At 39.6% G+C, this 27,943-nt stretch overlaps 1 protein-coding gene across 1 annotated transcript in view; it reads left to right on the top strand.

Annotated features, from left to right (window-relative positions):
• Positions 1–27,943, top strand: part of CA10 (carbonic anhydrase 10) — an 837,221-nt gene that overhangs the window by 785,253 nt on the left and 24,025 nt on the right. Inside the window, exon 6 of the mRNA XM_070388901.1 lies at positions 24,797–24,892. Within this exon, the coding sequence (XP_070245002.1) occupies positions 24,797–24,892 (96 nt within the window). The remainder of the gene's footprint in view (positions 1–24,796; positions 24,893–27,943) is intronic.

Consider the following 27,943-nt stretch of genomic DNA (forward strand, 5'->3'; position numbering starts at 1 on the left):
CATTTAACCTTAGGTAGTGTGCTGTGCTTAGTTGCTTAGTCATATCTGACTCTTTGTAACCCCACGGACTGTAGCCTGCCAGGGTCCTCTGTCCATGGGGATTCTCCGGGCAAGAATACTGGAGTGGGTTGCCATGCCCACCTCCAGGGAATCTTCCCAACCCAGGGATCAAACCCAGATCTCCTGCATTGCAAGTGGATCTCTTGCATTGCAGGCAGATGCTTTACCATTTGAGGCACCAGGGAACCCCAAGAATACTGGAATGGGTAGCTTATCCATTTTCCAAAGGATTTTCCTGACCCAGGAATCAACTAGGGTTTCTCACAGTGCAGGCAGATTCTTTACCAGCTGAGCTACCACGGAGGACCTTAGGTAATGTAATAATATCAAATCTTGTTTTAATCACATAGATGTCCATTTTAATTATCCCATTTTAAGTAGCCAAACAAAGACTTCTTTATTTATTTGAGATAATTCCTTTTAAAATTTACCTTGCTGTAAATAATAGCTATACTTTTCTTTTTTTTAAATTTTATTTTATTTTTAAACTTTACATAATTGTATTAGTTTTGCCAAATATCAAAATGAATCCGCCACAGGTATACATGTGTTCCCCATCCTGAACCCTCCTCCCTCCTCCCTCCCCATACCATCCCTCTGGGTTGTCCCAGTGCACTAGCCCCAAGCATCCAGTATCGTGTATCGAACCTGGACTGGCAACTCGTTTCTTACATGATATTTAAGTTTTTCTGTTAGCAATTATTTGAATGCTCTTAATAGCATATCTAAGACCCACTGAGGGGAAGCAAAGATCACATATGAAGCCTCTCAAGTTTGTCTTACTTGCTTTAAACAACAGAAGTTCTTGTGTAAAACGTTAGACATCATTTTTCAACTTTAATTTTTGTTTTATAGGTACGAATAAAATAACTGTTTATAATGAGAGCACTCTAGATTTGCTTCCCTGGTTGCTCAGTGGTTAAACCGTCTACCTCCAATGCGGGAGACCTGGGTCACCAAGATCCCCTGGAGAAGGAAATGGCAACCCACTCCAGAATTCTTGCCCGGAGAAACCCATGGACCGAGGAGCCTGGTAGGCTACAGTCCACGGGGTCCCAAAGAGTCAGACATAAATGAAAGACTTCACCTTCACCAATTTTAAAAGGATCCATCAATAGCATTATCTCAATAGTGCTTCAAACCACTAAGATGTAACGGGAGGATATAACCTAAATTCAGAGAGTTTACTCTCAAAAATAGTAAGACAAAGGCCAAGTTTTCAAAAACATGAACAAACAAAACGCACAAACACAGAATGTCCTAGAAAATCACGTGGTACATTTACATCTCAAAGACACAGAGAAATGCAGATTTACCCCTAGAATGCCTTTGTTTAAAGCCTGAAAAGATATTTTTTTCTAATCCAGTTTATAACCTTCAGTTCAGTTCAGTTGCTCAGTCGTGTCTGACTCTTAGCGACTCCATGAACTGCAGCACGCCAGGCCTTCCTGTCCATCACCAACTCCCAGAGTTCACTCAAACTCACGTCCATCAAGTCGGCGATGCCATTCAGCCATCTCATCCTCTGTCATCCCCTTCTCCTCCTGCCCCCAATCCCTCCCAGCATCAGAGTCTTTTCCAATGAGTCAACTCTTCACATGAGGTGGCCAAAGTGCTGGAGTTTCAGCTTTAGCATCATGCCTTCCAAAGAAAACCCAGGACTGATCTCCTTCAGAATGGACTGGTTCGATCTCCTTGCAGTCCAAGGGACTCTCAAGAGTCTTCTCCAACACCAAAGTTCAAAAGCATCAATTCTTCAGTGCTCAACCTTCTTCACAGTCCAACTCTCACATTCATACGTGACCACAGTAAAAACCATAGACTTGACTAGATGGACCTTTGTTGGCAAAGTAGTCTCTGCTTTTTAATGTGCTATCTAGGTTGGTCATAACTTTCCTTCCAAGGAGTAAGCATCGTTTAATTCCATGGCTGCAATCACCATCTGCAGTGATTTTGGAGCCAAAAAATAAAGTCTGACATTGTGTCCACCGTTTCCGCATCTGTTTCCCATGAAGTGATGGGACCAGATGCCATGATCTTCGTCTTTTTCACTCTCCTCTTTCACTTTCATCAAGAAGCTTTTTAGTTCCTCTTCCCTTTCTGCCATAAGGGTGGTGTCATCTAAATATCTGAGGTTATTGATATTTCTCCCAGAAATCTTGATTCCAGCTTGTGCTTCTTCCACCCAGCGTTTCTCATGATGTACTCTGCATATAAGTTAAATAAGCAGGGTGACAATATACAGCCTTGACTCACTCTTTTTCCTACTTGGAACCAGTCTGTTGTTCCATGTACAGTTCTAAGTGTTGCTTCCTGACCTGCATATAAGTTTCTCAAGAGGCCGGTCAGGTGGTCTGGTATTCCCATCTCTTTCAGAATTTTCCACAGTTTATTTTGATTCACACAGTCAAAGGCGTTGGCATAGTCAATAAAGCAGAAATAGATGTTTTTCTGGAACTCTCTTGCTTTTTCCATGATCCAGCAGATGTTGGCAATTTGATCTCTGCTTCCTCTACCTTTTCTAAAACCAGCTTGAACATCAAGACGTTCACGGTTCACATATTGCTGAAGCCTGGCTTGGAGAATTTTGAGCATTAGTTTACTAGCATGTGAGATGAGAGCAATTGTGCAGTAGTTTCATTCTTGGCATTGCTTTTCTTTGGGATTAGAATGAAAACTGACCTTTTTCAGTCCTGTGGCCACTGCTGAGTTTTCCAAATTTGCTGGCATATTGAGTGCAGCACTTTCACAGCATCATCTTTCAGGATTTGAAATAGCTCAACCGGAATTCCATTGCCTCCATTAGCTTTGCTCATAGTGATGCTTCCTAAGGCCCTCTTGACTTGACATTTCAGGATGTCTGGCTCTAGGTGAGTGATCACACCATCGTGATTATCTCAGTCATAAAGATCTTTTTTGTACAGTTCTTCTGTGTATTCCTGCCACCTCTTCTTAATATCTACTGCTTCTGTTAGGTACCATTACTGTCCTTTATCAATCCCATATTTGCATGAAATGTTCCCTTGGTATGTCTAGTTTTCTTGAAGAGATCTCTAGTCTTTCCCATTCTGTTGTTTTCCTCTATTTCTTTGCATTGATTGCTGAGGAAGGCTTTCTTATCTCTTCTTGCTATTCTTTGGAACTCTGCATTCAGATGCTTATATTTTTTCTTTTCTCCTTTGCTTTTCACTTCTCTTCTTTTCACAGCTATTTGTAAGGCCTCCCCAGACAGCCATTTTGCTTTTTTGCATTTCTTTTCCATGGGGATGGTCTTGATCCCTGTCTCCTGTACAATGTCACGAACCTCCGTCCATAGTTCATCAGGCACTCTATCTATCAGATCTAGTCCCTTAAATCTATTTCTCACTTCCACTGTATAATCATAAGGGATTTTATTTAGGTCATACCTGAATGGTCTAGTAGTTTTTCCTACTTTCTTCAATTTAAGTCTGAATTTGGCAATAACAAGTTGATGATCTGAGCCACAGTCAGCTTCTGGTCTTGTTTCTGTTGACTGTATAGAACTTCTCCATCTTTGGCTGCAAATAATATAATCAATCTGATTTCAGTGTTGACCATCTGGTGATGTCCATGTGTAGAGTCTTCTCTTGTGTTGTTGGAAGAGGGTGTTTTCTATGACTAGTGTGTTCCCTTGGCAAAACTCTATTAGCCTTTTCCCTGATTCATTCTGCATTCCAAGGCCAAATTTGCCTATTACTCCAGGTGTTTCTTGACTTCCTACTTTTGTATTCCAGTCCCCTATAATGAAAAGGACATCTTTTTTGCGTGTTAGTTCTAAAAGGTCTTGTAGGTCTTCATAGAACCATTCAACTTCAGCTTCTTCAGTGTTACTGGTTGGGGCACAGACTTGGATTACTGTGATATTGAATGGTTTGCCTTGGAAATGAACAGAGATCATTCTGTCATTTTTGAGATTGCATCCAAGTACTTCATTTTCAAAGCTTTTGTTGACTCTGATGACTACTCCATTTTTTCTAAGGGATTCCTGCCCACAGTAGTAGATATAATGATCATCTGAGTTAAATTCACCCATTCCAGTCCACTTTAGTTCGCTGATTCCTAGAATGTCGACATTCACTCTTGCCATCTCCTGTTTGACCACTTCCAACTTGCCTTGATTCATGGACCTAACATTCCAGGTTCCTATGCAATATTGCTCTTTACAGCATTGGACCTTGCTTTTATCACCAGTCACATCAACAACTGGGTATTGTTTTTGCTTTGTCTCCATTCCTTCATTCTTTCTGGAGTTATTTCTCCACTGATCTCCAGTAGCATATTGGGCACCTACTGACCTGGGGAGTTCCTCTTTCAGTATCCTATCATTTTGCTTTTTCATACGGTTCATGGGGTTCTCAAGGCAAGAATACTGAAGTGGTTTGCCATTCCCTTCTCCAGTGGACCACATTCTGTCAGACCTCTCCATCATGACCCATCTGTCTTGGGTGGCCCCACAGGGCATGGCTTGGTTTCATTGAGTTAGATCAGGCTGTGGTCCGTGTGATTAGATTGATTAGTTAGCTTATTTAACTATGTGTGCAATGAAAGAGACCACTTAATTTTCAGAATGAGATTTCTTTTAATTCCCAGGTAAGTTTTGTACATATATTTACCTAGCTGGTGTACTGGCTAGAGGCTGGCAGTCTGTCATTTCCTTTTATTTTATTTTGAAACCTTTATTTCCTATTTTGAAGTCAGTTTGTCAAGAAAAAGTTGCTAGTAATGATTGTGTGGTGGGCCAGTGTGTGCTGCTTGGGAGCTTAACTTCTCTGATTTTGCTCCAGAGTTGTTTTAACCCCTTCTATCATATTGTTAGGGGAAGCACACTGATTGAAACCGCCCACCCTGGACAGGCACCATAGTAGCCATTTACATGAATTGTTTTATGACAGGAGATCCTGATAAGGAATACGGAACTAATAAGCCACCACCAACTGGAAGAGTTAAGGAAAGGTCAAAAGGAGACACCGTGTGTCCATCTACTTCCCAGAATCCCTCTTTCTAGCATCCATCTTGGCTGAGTGATGCATGCGCCACCAGGAAAGACTCTGAATTAGAATGATTCACCAAAGACCACCCGGAAACTAATCCCATCACCATAAAACCTGTGAGCCACGCCGCAGAGCAGTTCTCCTGGGTTCCCTTACCCTACTGCTCTCCACCCGGGTGCCCTTTCCCAATAAAATCTCTTGCTTTGTCAGCACATGTGTCTCCTCGGATAATTCATTTCTGAGTGTTAGACATGAGCCCAGTTTCGGGCCTTGGAAGGGGTCCCCCTTCCTGTAACAATATTGCAGGTCTCCCGGTGTTCTTTGATCTTCCACGATGTGGTGCTCAGGTCATGGAATGACCAATTTTTAAGCATGTCCCTGGTTGAGCAGTTTGTTAACTACATGAGTGGGTTTCCCTATAGGGACAGCTTCGTGGTGTGAAGTCTTGTCTCCACCACTCCTGCAAGCTTTTCAGTTACTTGAGAATGCTGTTGCCGACCAGGAAGAGAGAATCCTTTCTTAAGTGCTCAGAACCTCTTATAAATTTTCAATTTTATCTTAACAAACTTTAGTAAGGTAGCAAATTCAAGGAAGATGACAGGCCAGTCTTCCCCCTAACCATTCAGTTCCATTTTATGCAGTATGTAATTGAGCAAGTCTTCCCAGTTTTTAAACTGAGAATAACTACTCAGTATCCAAACTGAGTCTTCCCAGTGCATTTACACCCAGGATAACCTTCTCAGTGCCTAAATTGAGCAAAATCTTCCCAGTCCTTCAACTGAAGATAACCCACTCAGTGTTTAAACAGCAACCCAGGTACCTCTTCTTGAAACCAAATTTCAAGGATAACCTCTTCTCCCACTGAGTAAAACTTCAGTTCATCATCCAATAACAGGATATCCTAGAAACAGGAGAGACTTACTCAAATTTGTCTAACATTCCAAGGAGATAGATAGACACACGTGACCCTGCTGGTACCAAGGGTCCAGATCCTCAAAGAGTTCAGGTGGAGGAGAGGAATCTTCTCTGGCTTGCTCATGGTCACCATAACTGTCGATATAAAAATACTAACCTAAAGTTGATAGTTATCTTTTATTTGGTGAGAATCTTTAGGACTTCAAGCCCAGGAAACAGCATCTGAAGTAACCCTGAAATAACTGCTCTGAAGAAGTAGACAGAGGAGTTAGGTTATATAGAAGTCTTACAACAGAGGGAAGGTAATCTGAACATCAAAAGATTATTGTTAATTAAAGAAAACCAGATATATAAAGTTAAGGAATATAGTGCTTTTCTATAAATGTGAAGCTGAAAGAGTCTGGGTTAAATGAAAGCATTCCTTTCATATGCACCTCAACTATCTGGGGCCAGTATCCTGTATTTTTCACATCCTGAGCTCCTTGGAGCTCAACTTAGGTAATGGCTGCAGTCTGATGGCTGTTAGATCATAGTTATTCTTTTCCTTCCTAAATGCCTTTAGGCATTTGAGAGTTGGAATCACTGATGATTGTGACATTCTTGCTTACTGATATAGCAGAAAGTATTCCATTTCTCATCAATAAACAATTATACCAGAGTCATCAGTGATTCCAGCCCTCCAAGGTAAGCCCGAAAGGCATTGAGGAAAGAAGAATGTCTGTGACCTGGCAGCCACCAGAACTGCAGACACGCACTACAGTGAGCCCAAAGGGAACTCAGGATTTGAAAAATACAGGATACCAGCCCAAGAAGCTGAGATACATATGAGAGGAATGATTTCAGTGAGCCTAGCCTCTTGAATCTTCCCATACATAGAAAAGTGCTAAATTCCTTAATTTTAGATATCTGATTTTCTTTAGTTAATAATAAGCTTTTGATGTTCAGGTTACCTGACCTTTGTTGTAAGACTTCTACATAACCTGACTTCTCCCCTCGCCTCCTCAGTGCAGTTCTCTCAGGGTTACTTGAGATGCTTCCTCCCAAGCTTGAAGTCATAAAAGTTCCCACCATGTACAACGTAACTTTCAACATTTATGTTGTGACTACTTTTTATGTCAACACTGATATGGCAGGAAATACTCCATTTCTCACTGCCTTCCAACATGCATAACACATGCACCCTTAAACTCATTCAAAATGAATCTGAGATGGGTGAACAGCCAGACAAAATAGGGCCCTGCTTAGTAGTCAAGAGTATCTGTTAAACCAGTACTTCTTAAGTACTAATAATGTACATTCAAATCACTGGGAATTCGTGAAAATACAGATTATGATTCAAGAGGTATAGAGTAGGGAATAAGATTCTGCATTTTTCTAACCAGTTTCCAGATCTTTGGCTGGTCCCTGCACTGCACAGTGAGTAGCAAAGTACTATGTAATCTTTTAAAAATATCTAATTTGTGAGAGGAGTAGGAGGAAATATATTCAAAATAGATTTATTTTAAGTTGATGCTAACTCTAAAAAATCACCATTTTTGTGAATTAAAAGGTCAATTTCATATGGTCAATCTGATCTCAATCTTAGCCAACTTACCTTGAAACACAGAGGAAGCAAGACTTTGGATCAAAATTCTAAATGTGTTAACTTGAGTTTAGAGAGAGCACAGCCTCACTTCTAAATTGCCAGTCCCTTTCTCACAGTCCCTGGCACCATGGAACCTCACTCTATGGGATACCCAAGAGACATCTTCCTGCCTTTTTTAGTCTTATATATTGGAGAGAATAATCACTCCACTAGATTGCTATCTATTTTACTGTTCTCCAAAGCCTAGTTCTCAGAACATGTTGAAATTTCAAAGAATGTTTTCTAGGTCACATGGTGGGAAGGTCTTCAGTTCAGTTGAGTTCAGTCACTTAGTCACGTCTGACTCTTTGCGACCCCATGAATCATAGCATGGCAGGCCTCCCTGTCCATCACCAACTCCCAGAGTTTACCCAAACTCATGTCCATCGAGTCAGTGGTGTCATCCAGCCATCTCATCCTCTGTCGTCCCCTTCTCCTCCTGACCCCAATCCTTCCCAGCATCAGGGTCTTTTACAATGAGTCAACTCTTCTCATGAGGTGGCCAAAGTATTGGAGTTTCACCTTCAGCATCAGTCCTTTCAGTGAACACCCAGGACTGATCTCCTTTAGGATGGACTGGTTGGATCTCCTTGCAGTCGAAGGAGATCTTGAGAGTCCAAGACTCTCAAGAGTCTTCTTCAACACCACTGTTCAAAAGCATCAATTCTTCAGCACTCAGCTTTCTTCACAGACCAAATCTCACATTCATACGTGACCACGGGAAAAACCATACCCTTTACTAGATGGACCGTTGTTGGCAATGTAATGACTCAGCTTTTTAATATGCTATCTAGGTTGGTCATAATTTTCCTTCCAAGGAGTAAGTGCCTTTTAATTTCATGGCTGCAATCACCATCTTCAGTGATTTTGGAGCCCCCCAAAATAAAGTCTGATACTGTTTCCACTGTTTCCCCATCTATTTCCCATGAAGTGATGGGACCAGATGCCATGATCTTCGTTTTCTGAATGTTGAGCTTTAAGCCAGCTTTTTCACTCTCCTCTTTCACTTTCATCAACAGGCTGTTTAGTTTCTCTTCACTTTCTGGCATAAGGGTGGTGTCATCTGCATATCTGAGGTTATTGATATTTCTCCCAGAAATCTTGATTCCAGCTTGTGCTTCTTCCAGCCCAGCATTTCTCATGATGTACTCTGCATATAATTTAAATAAGCAGAGTGACAATATACAGCATTGACGTACTCCTTTTCCTATTTGGAACCAGTCTGTTGTTCCATGTCCAGTTCTAACTGTTGCTTCCTGACCTGCATATAGGTTTCTCAAGAGGCAGGTCAGGTGATCAGGTATTCCCATCTCCTTAAGAATTTTCCACAGTTTATTTTGGTTCACACAGTCAAAGGCTTTGGCATAGTCAATAAAGCAGAAATAGATGTTTTTCTGGAACTCTCTTGCTTTTTCCATGATCCAGCAGATGTTGCCAATTTGACCTCTGCTTCTTCTGCCTTTTCTAAAACCAACTTGAACATCTGGAAGTTCACGGTTCACGTATTGCTGAAGCCTGGCTTGGAGAATTTTGAGCATTACTTTACTAGTGTGTGAGATGAGTGCAATTATGCAGTAGTTTGAGCATTCTTTGGGATTGGAATGAAAACTGACCTTTTCCAGTCCTGTGGCCACTGCTGAGTTTTCCAAATTTGCTGGCATATTGAGTGCAGCACTTTCACAGCATCATCTTTCAGGATTTGAAATAACTCAACTGGAATTCCATCACCCCCACTAGCTTTGTTTGTAGTGATGTTTTCTATGGCCCACTTGACTTCACATTCCAGGATGTCTGGCTCTAGGTCAGTGATCACACCATCATGATTATCTTGGTCATGAAGATCTTTTTTGTACAGTTCTTCTGTGTATTCTTGTCAGCTCTTCTAAATATCCTCTGCTTCTGTTAGGTCCCTATCACTTCTGTCCTTTATTGTGCCCATCTTTGCATGAAATGTTCCCTTTGTTTCTCTAATTTTCTTGAAGAGATCTCTAGTCTTTCCCATTCTGTTGTTTTCCTCTATTTCTTTGCATTAACTGCTGAGGAAGGCTTTCTTATCTCTCCTCACTATTCTTCAGCACATGCTGAAATTTCAAGGAATATTTTCTAGGTCACATGATCTGAAGGTCTTAATAGATGGCAGAATGTGCTTTGATTCTCATTAAGAAGCTTACTCAACATTAAAAGGAAATGTAACAGGCCTCTCCATAGCTCCTGTTTCTCCATCTATGTAAAATCTTGACAGTGTGGTGGGAGGGAAAAGGTGGGGGGCGACTGATGAGCACAGGCGTGTAAGTTTGCCTGGCCTGATTTCTGTACAGGCATGACAGATTCACCACCTCCTGCCTGAGGTTGACTTTTTGATAACAGAATAACTGCTGTATAAACATTTGCCATCATTGGCAAAACTCACAAGAAGTAAAGAAGTGATAAATAGGATATTTCAAGAGCAGCAATAATATGTGCTCCCACCAAGAGAAGCTCTATGGACTCAAAATGATCAAGATATTTTTAGAATAAAAGTACCATCCTTCTGAGTACACACTGATGGGATACGGATATTGATGTTTATTGACTGTGTTGCATTGGTCCTCCACTCCAGCTACCCTCTAATTAGAGAGTTTTAAAAAGTACCAGTGCCTTGTTTCCACCATAAATGAATCAGAATTTGGCATAGGTGGATTTTAAAAGCACCCAGGTGAACTGGATGCACAGTGAAGGTTACAGTTCACTGGTTTAGAAGTGTTTTTGCAAAGAGCAAGGAAAAATACCTTTTTCTGGTCATTGACTTTCACAATTTCTAAAAAAAAAAACCTCCTTTTAAAATTCACTATATGATATTGGGAATAATGAATACTCTTTATAGTTTCAGAGTCATAAATCACTTTTATACGCACCATTTTATTAGATACTCCAATAAGTAGTGCTACATATTAGAGTAGTCCAATAAGTGTCTTATCACTTAAGACAAGATGGGGACCCAGAGGGATTCTATGGGGAGGGAGGTGGGAGGGGGGTTCAAGATTGGGAACACGTGTACACCCGTGGTGGATTGATGTATGGCAAAACCAATACAATATTGTAAAGTAATTAGCCTCCAATTAAAATAAATAAATTTAAATTTAAAAAAAGATGAGTGGTGGAGAGGGTGTGGAGAAAAGGGAACCCTCTTACACTGTTGGTGGGAATGCAAACTAGTACAGCCACTATGGAGAACAGTGTGGAGATTCCTTAAAAAACTGGAAATAGAACTGCCTTATGATCCAGCAATCCCACTGCTGGGCATACACACTGAGGAAACCAAAAGGGAAAGAGACACATGTACCCCAATGTTCATCACAGCACTGTTTATAATAGCCAGGACATGGAAGCAACCTAGATGCCCATCAGCAGATGAATGGATAAGAAAGCTGTGGTACATATACACAATGGAGTATTACTCAGCCATTAAAAAGAATACATTTGAATCAGTTCTAAAGAGATGGATGAAACTGGAACCTATTATACAGAGTGAAGTAAGCCAGAAAGAAAAACACCAATACAGTATACTAACACATATATATGGAATCTAGAAAGATGGTAACAATAACCCTGTGTACGAGAGAGCAAAAGAGACACTGATGTATAGATCAGTCTTATGGACTCTGTGGGAGAGGGAGAGGGTGGGGAGATTTGGGAGAATGGCATTCAAATATGTATGACATCATATATGAAACGAGCCGCCAGTCCAGGTTTGATGCACGATACTGGATGCTTGGGGCTGGTGCACTGGGATGACCCAGAGGGAGGATATGGGGACGGAGGAGAGAGGAGGGTTCAGGATGGGGAACACAGGTATACCTGTGGCGGATTCATTTCGATATTTGGCAAAACTAATACAATATTGTAAAGTTTAAAAATAAAATTAAATTAAAAAAAAAAAAAAGATGGGGAAGTAGAAGGACGTGTACTTGTCTTCTTCTGAAAGAATTCCAAAACTTCAACTTGCTGGTGAACAACCATTGACAGGAGAATGTTGGATCCCACAAAAAAAGATACCCCACATCTAAGGGAAAAGGAGAAACTCCAACAAGAGGGTAGGAGGGGAGAACTCGCATTTAAAATCAAACCCTATACCTGCCAGAGAAGTTTGGAGGGCTCAAACAAAACCTTGTGGGCACCAGGTCCCAGGGGCCTCACAGAGACTGAGCCAGACCTGCCTTTGAATGTTTGAGTGTCTCCTGTGGAGGTACGGGTCAACAGTGGCCTGTCACAGAGACAGAGACTCTGGTTGCAGCAGACCTGAGTCATGCAGTGTGTGGCATAAGCCCTCTTGGAAGAGGTCACCATTAACCCCACCATATAGTCACCGAGCAGATGAACCAAAAAATGCAGAACAATTATAGCAAAGAAATTCTCACCCTGTTAAGAAAGTTCTAAGACCCACAGTAGATTTCCCAATCTGGGAATCTGGCAAAAGGACTGAGAACATACAGCAAATTGGACTTTGGAGGCCAGTGGGATTTAATTGCAGAACTTCCACAGGAATGAGGAAACAGACTCTTGGATGGCATAAACGAAACTTTGTGTGCACCAGGAACCAGAAGAAGAGAGCAGTGTCCCCATAAGAGACTAAGTCAGACTTGCCTGTGAGTGTTCAGGAGTCTCCAGTGGAGTTTTGGGTGGACAGTTTGGCCTCACGCAAACAATAGGGAAGGAACACAGCCACGTCCATCAAAAGAAATTTGGATTAAAGATTCACTGGGCATGGTCCAGCCCATCAGAAAAAGACCCAGCTTTCCCCACAGTCAGTCTCTCCAATCAGGAAGATTCCATAAGCATCTTATCCTTATTCATCAGAGGGCAGACAGAACGAAAACCACAATCACAGAAAACTAAACTGATCACATGGACCACCACCTTGTCTAACTCAATGAAACAATGAGTGGCCCCCTGTAGGGCCACCCAAGATGGTGTAGAGTTCTGAATAAATGTCGTCCACTGGAGAAAGGAATGGCAAACCACTTCAGTATCCTTGACATTGGATCACTGAAAAAGCAAGACAGTTCCAGAAAAATATCTACTTCTGCTTTATTGACTATACCAAAACTTTGACTGTGCAGATCATAACAAACTGTGGAAAATTCTTCAAGAAATGGGAATACCACACCACCTTACCTGCCTCCGGAGATATCTGTATGCAGGTAAAGAAGCAACAGCTAGAACCAGACATGGAAAAACAAACTGGCTCCAAATTGAGAAAGGAATACATCAAGGCTGTATACTGTCACCCTGCTTATTTAACTTATATGCAGAGTACATCATTAGAAATGCTGGGCTTGTGAGAAGCACAAGCTGGAATCAAGATTGTCGGGACAAATAGCAATAACCTCAGATATGCAGATGACACCACCCTTATGGCAGAAAGTGAAGAAAAACTAAAGAGCATCTTGATGAAAGTGAAAAAGGAGAGTGGAAAAAAAAAAAACACTCAGCATTCAAAAAACTAAGATCATGGCATCTGGTTCCATCACTTCATGGCAAATAGAAGGGGGAAACAGTAGAAAAAATTGAGATATTTTATTTTGGGGGCTCTAAAATCATTGCAGATTGTGATTGCAGCCACAAAATTAAGACACTTTCTCCTTGGAAGAAAAGCTATGACAAACCTAGACAGCATATTAAAAAGCAGAGACATTACTTTGCTGACAAAGGTCCATCTAGTCAAAGCTCTGTTTTTTCCAGTAGTCATGTATGGATGTAAGAGTTGACCATAAAGAAAGCTGAACACTGAAATACTGATGCTTTTGAAATGTGGTGCTGGAGAAGACTCTTGAGAGTCCCTTGGACTACAAGGAGATCAAACTGGTCAATTCTGAATATTTATTGGAAGGACTGATGATGAAGCTGAAGTTTCAATACTCTGGCCACATGATGCAAATAACTGATTCATTGGAAAAGACCTTGATTCTGGGAAAGATTGAAGGCAGGAGGAGAACGGGATGATGGAGAATGAGATGGTTCTATGGCATCATTGCCCTGATGGACATGAGTCTGAGCAAACTCCAGAAGTTGGTGATGGACAGGGAAGCTTGGCTTGCTTCAGCCCATGGGGTCGCAGAAAGTCAAACATGACTGAGCGACTGAACTGAACTGGTTATATACTCACGTCAACCTGTGGAAAATGCTAATATCATTATAGAAGGATGTATGCTAATCTTGTTGTGACATTATTTACAAGAGACAAAAAATGGAAATGACCTGAAAACTATTGAAAGGATGGTAAACGTGTTGCAATGCATTTATATGATGGAGAATTCTACAACTATTAGAAAGATTTAGGTAGATTCATTTACATGGACTTAGCAAGATATCTACCAACATTTTAAATTTTTAAAAAAGTTTTAAAAATCAAGTTCATAATTACTTACAAATGATTGAATTTCCGTTGTCCATTGTTTATTTTCTTTTCTTTTTACACAATTGGTTCTATGATAGATTATAGGACGTTTTATACAAATAATATATAAAAAATAAAACATTTTTAATCTTTTAATACAGTGCAACTGCTTGCATACAGGGGCTGGCATTGAGTGAACAGGCAAGAAGAGTTACAGACTGACTAGAGGAGGGAGAGGAGGTGGAAAATGGTAGAACTGAAGGATCATCAGCAATAGGAGATGGATGGCAAACTGTGATTTCACTTACATCTGATGATGATAGCATAGGTTCTGGTTCCTTGCTGGATTCAATTCTATCTACCTCTTGCTCTGGGACATCTTGAACTTGAAATAAGGATACTGTACTACTGAACACTATACAGTACTGTACAGTGAAATACACAAATAGGATGCATGTATGTGACAATGTACGTAAGACATGAACTAACTTATATGATTGGACAAGGAACGCATATTCGCACCTTTGAAACTTAACTACTTCAAGGTTCATATGTAGGGGAATTCCTGTAAGTCTCTACTTACATGATCACAGACAATGATCCAGCAAATCCCTGCACGTCACAGAGTAAATCCTAGTCCCTGATCCATTACAAGAGCTCCTCCAAGCCCTAACAACACCTGACATCATCATAGGATTTTAATTCAATACTAGAATTATCATTAAGTCCATTAATACTCTGACAATGCTGCTGCTACTGCTGCTAAGTTGCTTCAGTCGTGTCCGACTCTGTGCGACCCCATAGACAGCAGCCCACCAGGCTACCCCGTCCCTGGGATTCTCCAGGCAAGAACACTGGAATGGGTTGCCATTTCCTTCTCCAGTGCATGAAAGTGAAAAGTGAAAGTGAAAAGTGAAAGTGAAAAGTGAAAGTGAAGTCGCTCAGTCATGTCCGACTCTTCGCTACTCCATGGACTGCAGCCCACCAGACTCCTCCATCCATGGGATTTTCCAGGCAAGAGTACTGGAGTGGGGTGCCAATGAGACATCATCCTAAAAAGCCCCTCCCAAGACTACAAGACTACAAGACTACTACAAGCCCCTCCCAAGACTACACCAACTTTCCAAAAAGGACTTTGATCTGGACTAACTCTTTACCTGTTTTCAGAAGTCCTTTTTCTTTTTTTAGTTTTTAAAATGCATCTCACCCTCTCCTCCTCTCTCTCCATGTCCATAAGTCTATTCTCTATGTCTGCTTTCTCCATTGTTTCCATTTAAATAAATTATTCAGTAACATTTTTCTATATTCTGTATATATGCGTTAGAATACGGTATTTATCTTTCTCTTTCTGACTTACTCCACTCTGTATAATAGGCTCTAAGTTCATCCACCTGCTTAGAACAGACTCAAATGTGTTCCTTTTTATGGCCGAGTATTATTCCAGTTTTTTCCATTTCCACTGTTTTTCTTTCACTTTTTATTTTTATTGATATATATTTGATGTATAAAAATTGTACACATTTAAGGTGTACACTTTGATATTTTGATACATGTATACATTGTGAAAGACCACAAGAATCAAACTAAATAACCTATCCATCACCCCAACATAGTTACCAGTGTGTGAGTATGTATGATAAGATTTAACTTAGAATCTATACTTTCAGAAAATTCCAAGTGTACAATAAAATATTGTTAGTTATCACCACCATTCTGGTGCTTCAGAGCTCCAGAAGTCATTCACTTTCATGACTGAAACTTTGTACAAGAGTACAATAATCTCATTTCCCTCTCCACTCAACCGCTGACAACCACCAATTTTTTTATTTATTTATTTTAATTAGAGGCTAATTATTTTACAATACTGTAGTGGTTTCTGCCATACATTGACATGAATCAGCCATGGGTGTACATGTGTTACCCATCCTGAACCCCCTATCCACAACCCACCCATCCCATCCCTCTCGGTCATCCCAGTGCACCAGCCCTGAGCACCCTGTCTCATGCATCGAACCTGGACTGGTGATCTGTTTCACATATGATAATATACATGTTTCAATGCTCTTCTCTCAAGTCATCCACACTCCCCACCTCCCACAGAGTCCAAAAGACAGTTCTATACGTCAGTATGTCTTTTGCTGTCTCGTACACAGGGTTATTGTTACCATCTTTCTAAATTTCATATATATGCGTTAGTATACTGTATTGGTGTTTTTCTTTCTGACTTACTTCACTCTGAATAATAAGCTCCAGTTTCATCCACCTCATTAAAACTGATTCAAATGTATTATTTTTAATGGCTGAATAATATTTCATTGTGTACCCCTACCACAGCTTTCTTATCCATTCGTCTGCAGATGGACATCTAGGTTGCTTCCATGTCCTGGCTATTATAAACAGTGCTGCAATGACCACTGGGGTACATCTGTCTCTTTCAATTCAGGTTTCCTCAGTGTGTATGCCCAGCATCGGGATTGCTGGGTCATATGGCAATTCTATTTCCAGTTTTTTAAGGAATATCCACACTGTTTTCCATAGTGGTTGTACTAGTTTGCATTCCCATCAACAGTGTAAGAGGGTTCCTTTTTCTCTATAACCTCTCTAACATTTATTGTTTGTAGACTTTTAGATAGTAGCCATTCTGACCAGCGTTAGATGGTACCTCACTGTGGTTTTGATTTTCATTTCTCTGATAATGAGGAACGGTGAACATCTTTTCATGTGTTTGTTAGCTATCTGTATGTCTTCTTGGGGAAATGTCTGTTTAGTGCCTTGGCCTATTTTTTGATTGGGTGGTTTATTTTTCTGGAATAGAGCTGCAAGAGTTGCTTGTATATTTTTGAGATTAATTCTTTGTCAGTTACTTCCTTTGCTATACTTTTCTCCAATTCTGAAGGCTGTCTTTTAACCTTGCTTTAAGTTTCCTTTGTTGTGAAAAAGTTTTTAAGTTTAGTTAGGTCCCATTTGTTTATTTTTGCTTTTATTTCCATTACTCTGGGAGGTGGGTCATAGAGGATCCTGATGTGATTTATGTTGGAGAGTGTTTTGCCTATGTTTTCCTCTAGGAGTTTTATAGTTTCTCATCTTATGTTTAGATCTTTAATCCATTTTGAGTTTATTTTTGTGTATGGTGTTAGAAAGTGCTTTAGTTTCATTCCTTTACAAGTGGTTGACCAGTTTTCTCAGCACCACTTGTTAAAGAAATCTCTTTAACAAGATTGTATTTTCTCCATTGTATATTCTTGCCTCCTTTTTCAAAGATAAGATGTCCATAGGTGTGTGGATTTATCTCTGGGCTTTCTATTTTGTTCCATTGGTCTAAATATCTGTCTTTGTGCCAGTACCATACTGTCTTGATGACTGTGGCTTTGTAGTACAGCCTGAAGTCAGGCAGGTTGATTCCTCCAGTTCCATTCTTCTTTCTCAAGATTGCTTTGGCTATTGGAGTTTTTTTGTATTTCCATACAAATTGTGAAATTATTTGCTCCAGTTATCTGAAAAATACCATTTGTAGCTTGATAGGGATTGATTGCATTGAATCTATACTTTGCTTTGGGTAGTATACTCTTTTTCACTATATTGATTCTTCCAATCCATGAACATGGTATATTTCTCCATCTATTTGTGTCCTTTTTATTTCTTTCATCAGTGTTTTATAGTTTTTTATATATAGGTCTTTTGTTTCTTTTAGGTAGATATATTCCTAAATATTTTATTCTTTCCATTGCAATGGTGAATGGAATTGTTTCCTTAATTTCTCTTTCTGTTTTCTCATTGTTAGTGTGTAGGAATGCAAGGAATTTCTGTGTGTTAATTTTATATCCTGAAACTTTACTGTATTCATTGATTAGCTCTAGTAATTTTCTGGTGGAGTCTTTAGGGTTTTCTATGTAGAGGATCATGTCATCTGCAGTGAGCATTTTATTTATACTTTTCCAATCTGGATTCCCTTTATTTCTTTTTCTCCTCTGATTGCTGTGGCTAAAACTTCCAGAACTATGTTGAATAGTAGTGGTGAGAGTGGGCACCCTTGTCTTGTTCCTGACTTTAGGGGAAATGCTTTCAATTTTTCACCATTGAGGATAATGTTTGCTATGGGTTTGCCATATATAGCTTTTACTATGTTGAGGTATGTTCCTTCTATTCTAACTTTCTGGGAGATTTTATCATAAATGGATGTTGAATTTTGTCAAAGGCTTTCTCTGCATTTATTGAGATAATCATAAGGTTTTATCTTTCAATTTGTTAATGTGGTGTATCACATTGATTGATTTGTGGATATTGAAGAATCCTTGCATCCCTGGGATAAAGCCCACTTGGTCATGATGTATGATCTTTTTAATATGTTGTTGGATTCTGTTGGCTAGAATTTTTTTTAAGGATTTTTGCATCTATGTTCATCAGTGATATTGGCCTGTAGTTTTCTTTTTTTTTTGTGGCATCTTTGTCTGGTTTTGGAATTAAGGTGATGGTGGCCTCATAGAATGAGTTTGGAAGTTTACCTTCCTCTGCAATTTTCTGTAAGAGTTTGAGTAGGATAGATGTTAGCTCTTCTCTAAATTTTTGGTAGAATTCAGCTCTGAGGCCATCTGCTGCTGCTAAGTCACTTCAGTCGTGTCCAACTCCGTGCGATTCCCATAGATGGTGGCCCACCAGGCTCCCCCGTCCCTGGGATTCTCCAGGCAAGAACAGTGGAGTGAGTTGCCATTTCCTTCTCCAATGCATGAAAGTGAAAAGTGAAAGTGAAGTAGCTGTTGTGTCCGACCCTCAGCAACCCCATGGACTGCAGCCTTCCAGGCTCCTCCTTCCATGGGATTTTCCAGCAAGAGTAATGGAGTGGGGTGCCATTGCCTTTGGGCTTTTGTTTGCTGGAAGATTTCTGATTACAGTTTAAATTTCCATGCTTGTGATGGGTCTGGTAAGATTTTCTATTTCCTCCTGGTTCAGTTTTGGAAAGTTGTACTTTTCTAAGCATTTGTCCATTTCTTCCAAGTTGTCCATTTTATTGGCTGATAGTTGCTGACAGTAGTCTCCTATGATCCTTTTTATTTCTGGGTTGTCTGTTTGATTTCCCCGTTTTCATTTCTAATGTTGCTGATTTGATTAGTCTTCCTTTGTTTCTTGATGAGTCTGGCTAATGATTTGTCAACTTTATTTATCTTCTCAAAGAACCAGCTTCTAGCTTTGCTGTTTTTTTTTTTTTTTTTTTTTTGCTATGGTCTCTTTGTTTGTTTTTCATTTATTTCTGCCCTGATTTTTAAGATTTCTTTCCTTCTACTAACCCTCGGGTGCTTCTTCTTTTTCTACTTGCTTTAGGTGTAGAATTAAGTTATTTATTTGACTTTTTTCTTGTTCCTTGAAGTAAGCCTGTATTGCTATGAATCTTCCCCTTAGCACTGCTTTTAGTGTCCCATAGCTTTTGGGTTGTTGTGTTTTCATTTTCATTCGTTTTTATGCATATTTTGATTTCTTTTTTGATTTCTTCTGTAATTTGTTGGTGATTCAGAAGCATGTTTTTTAGCTTCCATATGTTGAAAATTTTAACAGTTTTTCTCCTGTAATTGACATCTAATTTTACTGCATTGTGGTCAGAAAAGATTTCCAAGGCTAGATTTATGGCCCAGGATGTGATCTATCTTGGAGAAATTCCGTGTGCCCTTGAGAAAAAGGTGAAATTCATTATTTTGAGGTGAAATGTCCTATATATATCAATTAGGTCTAACTGGTCCATTGTATCATTTAAAATTTGTGTTTCCTTGTTAATTTTCTGTTTAGTTGATCTATCCATAGGTGTGAGTGGGGTATGCAGGTCTCCCACTATTATTGTGTTATTGTTAATTTCCCCTTTCATACTTGCTAGCATTTGCTTTACATATTATGGGGCTCCTATGTTTGGTGCATATATATCTATAATTGTTATATCTTATTCTTGTATTGATCCTTTGATCATTATGTAGTGTCCTTCTTTGTCTCTTCTTATGTGATATGAGTATTGCTATTCCTGCTTTCTTTTCGTCTCCATTTTTGTGAAATATCTTTTCCAGCCCTTCACTTTCATTCTGTTTGTGTCCATTATTTTGAAGTGTTCTTTTGTAGATAGCATATACAAGGGTCTTGTTTTTGTATCCTTTCAGGCACTCTTTGTCTTTTGGTTGAGGCATTCAACCCATTTACATTTAAGGTGATTATTGATAAGTATGATCCTGTTGCCATTTACTTTGTTGTTTTGGCTTCAACTTTATACACCCTTTCTGTGTTTTCTGTCTAGAGAATATCCTTTAGCATTTGTTGAAGAGCTGATTTGGTGATGCTGAATTCTCTCAGCTTTTGCTTGTTTGTAAACTTTTGATTTCTCCTTCATATTTGAATAAGATCCTTGCTGGGTATAGTAATCTTGGTTGTAGGTTTTTCTCTTTCATCACTAAGTATGTCTTGCTATTTCCTTCTGGACTGAAGAGTTTCTATTGAAAGTTCAGCTGTTATCCTTATGAGAATCCCCTTGTGTGTTATTTGTTGTTTTTCCCTTGCTGCTTTTAAATTTTTTCTTTGTGTTTGATCTTTCTTAATTTGGTTAATATGTGTCTTGGTATGTTTTGAATTGAGTTTATCCTGTTTGGGACTCTCTGGATTTCTTGGAGTTGGGTGACTATTTCCTTCCCCATTTTAAGGAAGTTTTCAACTATTATTTCATCAAGTATTTTTTCATGGCCTTTCTTTCTGTCTTCTTCTGGGACTCCTATGATTCAAATGTTGGGGTGTTGAACATTGTCCCAAAGGCCTCTGCATTGTCCTCATTTCTTTTAGTTCTTTTTTTCTTTTTCCTCTCTGCTTCATTTATTTCTATCATTCTAACTTCTACCTCACTTATCCTATCTTCTGCCTCTGTTATTCGACTCTTGGTTCCCTCCAGAGTGTTTTTGACCTCATTTATTGCATTATTCATTATTGATTGACTCTTTTTTATTTCTTCTAGGTCCTTCTTAAACATTTCTTGCATCTTCTCAATTCTTGTCTCCAGGATCTTTAGCTGTAACTCCATTTTGTTTTCAAGATTTTGGATCATTTATTCTAAACTCTCTTTTTATGAGTTTGACTACTTTATTTTCTACATATGAGTGAGTTTATTAAGTATATGTCTTTCTGTTTCTGGCATATTTCACATAGCAAAATGTACTTTTGACTCATCTAGTTGATTGGTGTTGTCACAAATAATAGGATTTCAGTCACTATTATTATTGAATAATCTTCAGGTGTCTAGGGAGGGAGGGGTATGTATCACATTTGCCTTATCCATTCATCCATCTGTGGACACTCATGTTGCTTACATATTTTAGCTATTGTGAATAATGATACAATGAACATGGGAATGCAGATACCTCTTTAAGAGTTAGATCTTATTTCTTTAAGACATATATGCAGAGTGGTGTTGCTGGATCATGTAGTAGTTCTCTTTTTCATTTTCTGAGGAACTTCTACACTGTTTTCCATTGTGGCAGCACCAGTTTACACTTCTACCAACAGTGTGCAGGTGTCCCCTTTTCTCCACATCATCATCAACACTTGTTATCCCTTGTCTTTTTTTTTTTTTTTTTATAGCCATTATATGACCACCTGACCTTCCTCTTGAGAAACCTATATGCAGGTCAGGAAGCAACAATAAGAACTGGACATGGTACAACAGACTGGTTCCAAATAGGAAAAGGAGTACTTCAAGGCTGTAATTGTCACCCTGCTTATTTAACTTATATGCAGAGTACATCATGAGAAATGCTGGTCTGGAAGAGTCACAAACTGGAATCAAGATTGCCAGGAGAAATATCAGTAACCTCAGATATGCAGATGACACCACCCTTATGGCAGAAAGTGAAGAGGAACTCAAAAGCCTCTTGATGAATGTGAAAGAGGAGAGTGAAAAAGTTGGCTTAAAGCTCAACATTCAGAAAATGAAGATCATGGCATCTGGCCCCATCACTTAATGGGAAATAGATGGGGAAACAGTGGAAATAGTGTCAGACTTTATATTTTTGGGCTCCAAAATCACTGCAGATGGTGATTGCAGCCATTAAATTAAAAGACGCTTACTTCTTGGAAGAAAAGTTATGACCAACCTAGATAGCATATTGAAAAGCAGAGATATTACTTTGCCAACAGAGGTCCGTCTAGTCGAGGCTATGGTTTTTCCAGTGGTCATGTATGGATGTGAGAGTAGGACTGTGAAGAAAACTGAGCACCAAATTGATGCTTTTGAACAGTGGTGTTGGAGAAGACTCTTGAGAGTCCCTTGGACTGCAAGGAGATCCAACCAGTCCATTCTAAAGGAGATCAGCTCTGGGTGTTCTTTGGAGGGAATGATGCTGAAGCTGAAACTCCAGTACTTTGACCACCTCATTAAAGAGTTGACTTATTGGAAAAGACTCTGATGCTGGGAGGGATTGGGGGCAAGAGGAGAAGGGGATGACAGAGGATGAGATGGCTGAATGGCATCACCGATTCAATGGATGTGAGTCTGAGTGCACTCTGAGAGTTGGTGATGGACAGGGAGGCCTGGCGTGCTGTGATTCATGGGGTCACAAAGAGTCAGACAGGACTGAGCAACTGAACTGAACTGAACTGACTGATAACAAGTGTCAGGTTGTATCGCATCATGGGTTTGATTTGTATTTCATCAATGATTTGTGATATTGTGCACTTTTTCATGTACCTATTGGACATTTGTGTGTTTTGTTTTGATAAACGTCAATTTAAATTATTTGCACATTTTTTAAATCAGGTTTCTGTTTTTGTTTTTGCTGTTGAGTTGTATGAGCTACCTGTTTATTTTGGATATTAATCCTTAAAAGATACTTGGTTTGCACATATTTTCTCTTTTTCTGTAGGTTGCCCTTTTACTGTTTTGTTTGCTTCCTTTGACCTTCTTAGGTGGCTGTTGTGATAAAGTATCCACCTGGTAATGTAGGAGATGCAAATGATTCAGATTAGATCCCTGGCTCGGGAAAATCCCCTGGAGTAGGAAATGGCAATAAATGCAAATGGTAGGAAATGGAAAATTCCATGGGCAGAGGAACCTGGCAGGGCTACAGTCCATGGGTTACAAGGAATCAGACATGACTGAGTGACTGAGCACACGCACATTTTACTTTGCAGAAGCTTTCTAGTTTGACACAATTCCACTTTTCTATTTTTGCTTATTGCCTGTGCTTCTTGCTGTCATAATCAAAAAAACATTGCTAAGACCAATGTCAAAAAACCTTTTCCTATGTTTTCTTTCATCTACTAGTTTTACAGCTTCAGGTCTAATACATAAGTCTTTAATCCACTTTTAGTTGACTTCTATATGTGGTATGAAGCAGAGTCCAATTTCATTATTCTGCATGGAATAGCTAGTTTTCCCAAAATAATTTACTAAATAGTCTATCCGGTATCATTATGTGTTCTTGACACCCTTGTTGAAGATCAATTGACCATAAGTGTGAGGATTTATCTCAGGGTCCTCAGTTCTGTTACATTGTGGTTTGCCATGCCCTCCTCCAGGGGATCTTCCAGAACCAGGGATCTAACCTTCATCTCATCTCGTATGTCTCCTGCATTGTCAAGCAGGTTCTTTACCACTAGCGTGCCACCTGGGAAGTGCATTGTTCTGTTAGAGATATTGGCCTTTTTAGTTGTTTTCTTGCAGTGTCTTTGTCTGGCTTTGTGTCAGGATGACTCTGGCCTAATAAAATGAATTTGGAAATGTTCTTTCTTCTTCTGTGTTTTTGAAGAGTTTAAGAAGGATTGATATGAATTCTATTTGAAAGATTGGTGGAACTCACCCACAAAGCCATCTGGTCCAGGGATTTTTTTAGCTGAGAGGGTTTTGATTGCTACTTCAATCACTTTATTTGTACTCATTTGTTCATGTTTCTATGTTCTCTTGATGCAATATTGGTAGGTTGTATGTTTCTGGTAATTTACTCATTTAATATTTTTTAAACTCTCTCTCTGTGAGTGTGTGTGTGTGAGTTATAAACACAAAAATATCTGGAAGGATATGTAGTAAACTCTTAATAATTATATTGCTTGGACTACAATTAGAAAGATGTGGGGGGGGGGCTTTTGTTTCAATTTCTCTATCGTTTAGTTTATTACAAAATTATACCACCATACTGTTAAAACATATTTTAAAACCATAGCCTGAAATGAATGCATAAAGGCTCAACAGGCATATTACTGATCTTCATTCAATAAGGAACAAGTTAAGTCTGGCACAGATAACCTGGGCAGGCTGATGCATCAGAAACCTAAGCCATCAACTTCCTCTCCCTTAGGAGCACTTCATCTTGCAGGTTAGCCAGTCTCCTCCAAAGTCACTTGACTGAAAGGATTTAGCAATTCTCTTCTTGCCCATGGCCATGAGGAATATTTACTTGGCAACTGTAGGTGCATCCTGGAAAGCTGGCCCACCTCTGTAGGGCAATTCTGCTTCTAACAAGGAAATGTAACTTTACATACCCTTTAATTGAAGCCAGAGCCAGATGGGCACTGATCTTATTAAAGCCATGATTGTTACCAGAAAATAACTGCAAATATGTATGGGTATTTTTGTATGTGTGTGTATTTTTGTATGTGTGTGTATTTGCATGTGCATGTATTTTATGACACACGCCATATCCCTGAAATCTCAATTATAGAACTATCTTTCCAATTTTTTTTGTTGTTTACAATTTACTTTATAGTTTAGCCTTATGTAGGGTGGCTATGGGGTGCCTCATATCTTTTAATGTTACATTTTGTTCTCATTATTGCATTATTGCTTTTTCCTTCTTCCAGGTGCAGCTCATCCACTATAACCACGAGCTATATACCAATGTCACAGAAGCTGCAAAGAGCCCAAACGGATTGGTGGTAGTTTCTATATTTATTAAAGTAAGTGTGTTGCATTCCTTCATTCTTCTCTTCTTACCATTTCCATCCCAATCAGAATATCAGTTTATAGTCCTGTTGAATCTTAGAAAAATAGCAAAATAACCCAAGCTGCATAGATATTACCAAAGCGAAATATCTATGTCCAATATTTATGTCCATGAGGTTTATGAAAAATAAAGACTCTTTCAGTGAGATGCAAAAACAATGAGTTTAGAGCACTGGGGCCTGAGGATCCAGGTAGTTTCTATCCTACAGAGAAAAATGATGCTGGATCCAGGGGCAGGTTCTAGGTTCCACTCATGCAGAAGAATCAGAAGGAATAAATAGAAGGGGAGATGGTTTCTCACTGATACCCAACAGGATTAAAGGGCTGTCAATCAGATGACCCTTGGAAAAAGGAATAAAAAGAAAATGTGAGATGTCCCTTCCCTCCAGGCACTGCACTAAACAGTTCCCTCCAGCTTTCAGGAATTGCTCTGAGTATCATCTTTCCCTCCCAGTTTACCTCTCTCATGTAAACATCCCTGTGAATAATTAAGAAAATTCACCAATGCTGGCTTTATGACATTCTAGGGTAGCTCCATATCTCCTTGTAGTCATCATCAACAACAAACTTCCAACAAATAAAAGTTTAAGTTGTTAAATTACACAACCTTTTGACCATTGTTGGGTGAAACAGGTTTGCAAATTAAAAAAAAGAAGAAGAAGAAGAAGCACCTGTCATCAGGCGCTAGGAAAGGTCACCAACAGGACTGATACTTTCACTATAGCCAGTGGATTATGGGAAAGGCTACCACTATAGCTGGATCTCTTGAACTCCTGGCCATTGGCTTCCCTGTGTACTTTCTCACTGGCTGGACTATATCTCTTGCAGCCACTGATCCCCCATACACCTGTCTTTGCCAGGGCTCCTGTGACCCAGCAGCCAGGCCACCTCCATGCCCTGTCCTCACCAGGTCAGATCTAATTGCTTTGGGGAAGCCTCAGGAGCAGACCTCTGTGGGAGGCCCACATGCAGAGGTGGGGCTAAGGCCTTAGCTAAAGCCCAAGAATAGAGTGACTAAGGAAGAGGAATGAAAATCTTCTCGTGTAATTGCACAAGCCACAAGTTAAATCCCCATGATCATCTTGATAAACTGTGCATCTGTGGAATATATGAATGGACAATGAATTTTCCCACAACTGAAACCAGTCAGTGGGGTCAAGTACATATTATGGTTGGGCCAGCTCAGAGTCTGAGCTGCCCACACCTTGTCCATAGCAAGTCCAGAAGCCTACCTAGAGAATACTAGGGAAAGCAGAATTTGGCTGGGGATCATAGTGGGGGTAAAAACACTGACAGATGAGACACCAGGAAAATATTCTTATTGCTGTTTATATGTTCTGTTGCTGCTTTCATTATTTTTAATGCAATTTGTATTTTTCTTTTTTTTTACTTTTTTTTTTTTTTTTACATTTTTACTTTACCTTTCCATTGTTTTGTGTTTTTAACATTTATTTTACTTTATTTTTAGTTTGTATTCTACTTTGGTTTTCTTTCTTATTTTTCTTAGTTTTGTTTTTAATTGTTCTGATTTTGTTTTTAGGTTCTTTTATTTGTCTGGTTGCTTTCTGGTTTTTTTTATTTTCATTGTTTTTGTTTCTTTTTTTGTATGTGTGTGTGTGTGTGTGTGTTTTTAGTTTTTATTTTTCTTTGTTTCATTTTTCTTTTACCATCTATCTTGGGTTTTATTTGTTTCTTCATTTGTTTTCTTTTTTTAAAACTATAGTTCTTTGTTTTTGTCTTTGCCATTTGTCTTGGGTTTTGTTTGTTTATTTTCTTTCCTGACTCTTTTTTCATTGCACTGTGTGGCTTGCAGGATCATGGTTCCCTAACCAGGGGTTAGGCCTGAGCCTCTGAAGTGGGAGTGCCAAGGCCAGGACATTGGACCACTGGGGAATTCCTTGTTGATGTTCAGTCACTAAATTATGTCTGGCTCTTTGCAACCCCATGGGCTGCAACACCCCAGGCTCCTCTGCCTTTCATTATCTCATAGACTTTGCTCAAATTCACGTCCATTGAGTCAATGCTGTTATCAAGCATATTCTTTACCACTGCACCACCTGGGAAATCCCAGAGAATTCTGAGACCTGGGGAATATTAATTGGCAAGATCTCAACAGAAAGTCTCTACCTTGACTCCAAGATACTTAATACATCACACTAAAAAACAAGTATAACTGGAACACAAACCCACCTATTAGCAGACAGGCTGTCTAAAGTGCTAAGCACACAGATATACCAAAACACACTACATGATGTGGGCCTGCCCATGGGAGGGATGAGACTCAGCTCTACCCACCAGAGCACAGGCACCAGTCCTTTCCAACAGGAAACCTACACAAGCCATTGGGCCAACCTCATCTGCTGGCGGCAGATACCATAAGCAACAGGAGCAATGGTCCTACAACCTGCAGAAAGGAAACTTCAAAGACAGTAGGTTAAATACAATGAGAAGAATAATAAATATGGCGACGCTAGTAAAAATGTAAGATCAAATAAATGAAGAGGAAATAGGCAATCTGTCTGAAAAATAATTCAGAGTAGTGATAGTAAAGATGATCCAACTCACAGAAATAAACTTGGAGGCATGCACAGAAGATGGATGAAGTGTTTAACAAAGACTTAGATGAACTAAAGAGAAAACAGTAATGAACAACACAATAACTGGAATTGAAAACACTGCTGCTGCTGCTAAGTTGCTTCAGTTGTGTCCAACTCTGTGCGACCCCATAGAGGGCAGCCCACCAGGCTGCCCTGTCCCAGGGATTCTCCAGGCAAGAACACTGGAGTTGGTTGCCATTTCCTTCTCCAATGCATGAAAGTGAAAAGTGAAAGTGAAGTCTCTCAGTCCTGTCTGACTCTTAGCAACCCCATGGACTGCAGCCTACCAGGCTCCTCCATCCATGGGATTTTTCCAGGCAAGAGTACTGGAGTGGGGTGCCATTGCCTTCTCCACTAGATGGGGTCTAAAAGTTCCTCCAGATATTAATTCCACAGACTCAAGTCGGC

This window comes from Bos mutus, chromosome 19, assembly GCF_027580195.1.
Source record: "Bos mutus isolate GX-2022 chromosome 19, NWIPB_WYAK_1.1, whole genome shotgun sequence".
NCBI lineage: Eukaryota > Metazoa > Chordata > Mammalia > Artiodactyla > Bovidae > Bos > Bos mutus.